The sequence below is a fragment of the Amaranthus tricolor genome, chromosome 6, assembly GCF_026212465.1.
Source record: "Amaranthus tricolor cultivar Red isolate AtriRed21 chromosome 6, ASM2621246v1, whole genome shotgun sequence".
NCBI lineage: Eukaryota > Viridiplantae > Streptophyta > Magnoliopsida > Caryophyllales > Amaranthaceae > Amaranthus > Amaranthus tricolor.
The window spans coordinates 12,678,362-12,682,205 of NC_080052.1; the positions used below are offsets into that span (position 1 = coordinate 12,678,362).

Consider the following 3,844-nt stretch of genomic DNA (forward strand, 5'->3'; position numbering starts at 1 on the left):
ACCTGGGAGGGAGGTGTACCACGTCAGAGCTACTCCCGTAAGAGTAGTTGGGAAGTTGTAACATCTTAGAATAACTCGGGTCGTACGGAAAGAGAAGATGACCTTTTAAAAACGAGGCAACTATAATCCGAGTCAAACCGGGATGTTAGAAACAGTTTAAAACGGTTTTCAAGTTAAGGAAAACGTGCGGATCGAGTTCTATTAGCGTTATTAAGAACTACTAGATAATAAGAAATTCTTAGCAGCGGATAAGAACGAAAAGTTAAATCTACTTATTACAACTTGAGAACGAAAATCGCCTCATAAAAACCAAACGTTCTTCAAACTTAACTAGAAATTCTAATGATTTATTTCTTATCAAACTTCTATATTCTCAAGATTTATTTCTTCGAGGGTCAATCCTCACTCCCCAGACCTGCAACTTAACTTACTGCTAGTCATTGCCCAGATAGGAAACAACATCATCGCAGGGTCGTTAAGACCAAAAGTACACGTCAGCAAACGTCGCATACCAAATAAATAATAACACAAGAGAAAGTTTTAATTTATTAGCTGACAATTCACAGAACCTTACGCTTCGATCATGCTTATTAAGAATAATTATTTTCATGTAAAGGTTAGTCAGCCATACTGCCGGTACACTACAAACTCCATAAGTGAGACAATACATTAGGGGGAGCTAACCCCTAAGCAAGTCTCTACCATAGACACTCGCCTTAATTCGGTGCCTATGGTTAAGTATGCATACCCCCGCGGTGGCTCATAATGCCCTCATAAACCGCGAGTAATTCATTTCCACCAATTGACGTCATACTACGTCCACTTTAAAGTTAGTGAGGTCATACTACCTCTGCTTATCAAAACAATGTATAAAAATTATTGATTCGAAAGATAACATTATTCGTAGTATATATCCATACTTTACTTTTGTATACCATTATTATATGATACATCGGACTAATGCGAACCACGCTGCGTGTACATACCTTAAGCAAGATAACCAACTCACAAGCGTCTTAATCAATTCCCGGTCACGAATCAACTTCCTACAAGGTTCAATCATATTCGGGAAATAAGCACACATACACATTTTTTCAAATTATCCATAACACACATATACAATTACATCCATACCTAGAATACTACACACAATCATGAACATCCATCACATACTATAACATGGTAAATACACAAAACAGGACAGCCTATACAATCTGTCCAGAAACTCAACTTAAAACTGTCAAATTGAAAATCCGACTTCACCGTTGCGTCCGGAAGGCGTCAAAACCCCCGGGTACCAATTTTCATAATTTATAACATAGTATAAGTATTTTTAACTTAATTTCAAAGCCAAAAATGTTCCAAAAACACATTTTTTTCACCATTTTCAAAACCTACGGGATTTTGTCATTCTATCATTTTTTTATCACAAAAATATAAATATCAACGCTTTATGTCCTATTAAATCTAAACAACAAAATTTACATAAAAATAAATTTTAATGAATTATTATTATATATATTTTTTTTCAATATAATTCTTTTTACACAATTGTATACACACATACACATCACATATTTACATGTATATTTTTTTTTCTTTTTCTCTACCAACATTACAAATCCCTTCTAGTATTCAATAAAAATAAATAAATGAATTTCTAACACCACATACATTTTTTTTCTATGAACATCCATTTATATATATATATATATATATATATATATATATATATATATATATATATATATATATATATATATATATATATATATATATATATATATATATATATATATATATATATTCAATCATCCTTCAAACAATTTTTTCACACATATGTAAACATATCCAAAACCCTAAAAAAAACATACATTAATTTAGATAGAAAATACATCATACTTTCACACATGAATTTTTTTAAATCATGAACAAATCATAACTATAAAATAACACACATAAAAATCATAGAAATTTAAATTAAACTTAAAAATAAAAACTAGATTAAGAATTACTTGCAATGGCTTGAAATGAGAAGATGTAAGGAAAATTAGGAGATTAAGGAAATAAGGCAATTAAGGAAAAATTAAGGCAATACTTATGGAAGGCAATAACTCCTTAATCTTTCAATATCCTAAGAAGTTACAAATCCCCCATAATACTCCATATGGCCGGCCAATCCATTCACTTCCCATTTTTATTTTATTTTTTTTTTAAATTAAAGATAAGTTAGGAAAAAGGTTTGGACTTAAAATGGTTTTAATTGCCTTAAAAGTTGAAGTCTCATGATCTAACTTACTAACAAAATAAATAATAAAAAAAATATATTCTTCTAAAAAGAATAATAATAATAATATTACTAGCAAATCATTTAATATATCGGAAAAAAATATCGGGGTGTTACAGAAGAACTTGCACCATAGTGATGGGTTAGTGGTGTACAGCAGTATCAGGTTCTTGTAGGCCATCAGGTGTTCCTCCGGGCAGGATGTTCCATCGAAGGCCGCCATGTTTGGGATCTTTTTATTTTCCCGGGGTTAGGAGTATTCAGTATCTCCAGGGCCAGCGGAGAAATTATTGGTGTGAGATCTTCATGAAGTCTACTTCTGCCGTCCTCATTCCGCGGCATAGTGACGGGACTAATGGGACGGCTAGATCCCGCGAGTTGTGCCTTTTTCCTTTCTTCCCTCCTCTTATCCACTAGCGATTGAACGCTTTCAGATGCCCTTTGCTTCTTGCTTTCCAGGTAGGTACGGGCATCTCGAGAGGTGGTTTTAGATTCATCATCTCGTTGGTCAGTCCATTTGAGACTTGGGTGGGTCCTGGATCTCTCCCGCCTTTTCTTATTGCGTCTACTGGAGTGGGAAGTTCTCGAGTTCCCATCTTGAGATTCATGAGACTTTGGTATCTCTTGATGGGGTTCAATTCGTTCCTGCAAATTTTTTATTTGGTTCGCCATGTCCTCTAACACTCGTTGTTGAGTAGGAGTATTATTTATGACGGCGCGGAGTTGTTCGGAGAAAGCGGCGGTGAGGTTTCGTGCTAGCATGTCCAGATCACGACGAGTCACGGCTTGATTATTAGCGTGACCTGCGGAAGTGTCTGTATCTGTGCTGTGCACGGTGGCGGTTTGAGTTGGGTTTCTTTTGGGAGCCATGACTTTTTATTCTTTTCCCCACAGACGGCGCCAAACTGTTTCGGTTATGAAACGAGGAAGTGGAAAACACTTGAAATACCGTAAGTGGAAGCCTTATCAGGAGTGGCGATTCGTGGAAGGAAGGAACCTGAATTCTTGTAACACAACGCGTTGGCCTTGTCCGGGGGGTGATCTCCCGGAAAACCCCTTCGACGCTCAAGTTAGAACAGTAATGTAAGATTTATTGAATAGACGATTATAAACCGAATGTGAGAATTAAGATATCGGGGTTGCGGGGTTGATATTGCTGGTATTTTGGTAGGCTAATGAAATGGGGAGTGAGTAAGGATATTAAGAGGGTTATTCTTAGATGATCCCTTCCTTTCTGATGTTGGCCTGTATTTATAGTGGTGAAAAGAAAATTATTTTTGAGAAGAGGTGGATTATCATGGGGGTAATGGGCAGTTATCAGCCTTGGAAGAAGGAGAACCATGCAATGTGGGATGAATGAGAAGTTGGGTCAATCTGGAGGTTACTTTCCTGGGAGAAGTTAGGGTATTTTGAGGGTCACTTGCTCATGGGCCAACTAAGGAGTTTGGAGAATTCAGAAAAAGCCCATTGACTAAAAAGTTAAGGTCAATCCAAAAGGTCAAAGGTTATTAAAGTAATAATGTTATTAATGATTTAAATAAATAAATAAAGTAGATA

At 35.6% G+C, this 3,844-nt stretch overlaps 1 protein-coding gene across 1 annotated transcript; it reads right to left on the minus strand.

The window, feature by feature from the left end:
* Positions 1–986: 986 nt before the first annotated feature.
* On the minus strand, positions 987–3,455 carry LOC130814967 (uncharacterized). The gene is made up of 2 exons (XM_057681271.1): positions 2,419–3,455; positions 987–1,046 (listed from the first exon to the last, which is right to left on the minus strand). Exon 1 carries the CDS (start codon positions 3,155–3,157, stop codon positions 2,468–2,470), a length of 690 nt encoding a protein of 229 aa, XP_057537254.1. The 5' UTR covers positions 3,158–3,455; the 3' UTR covers positions 987–1,046; positions 2,419–2,467.
* Positions 3,456–3,844: the final 389 nt, after the last annotated feature.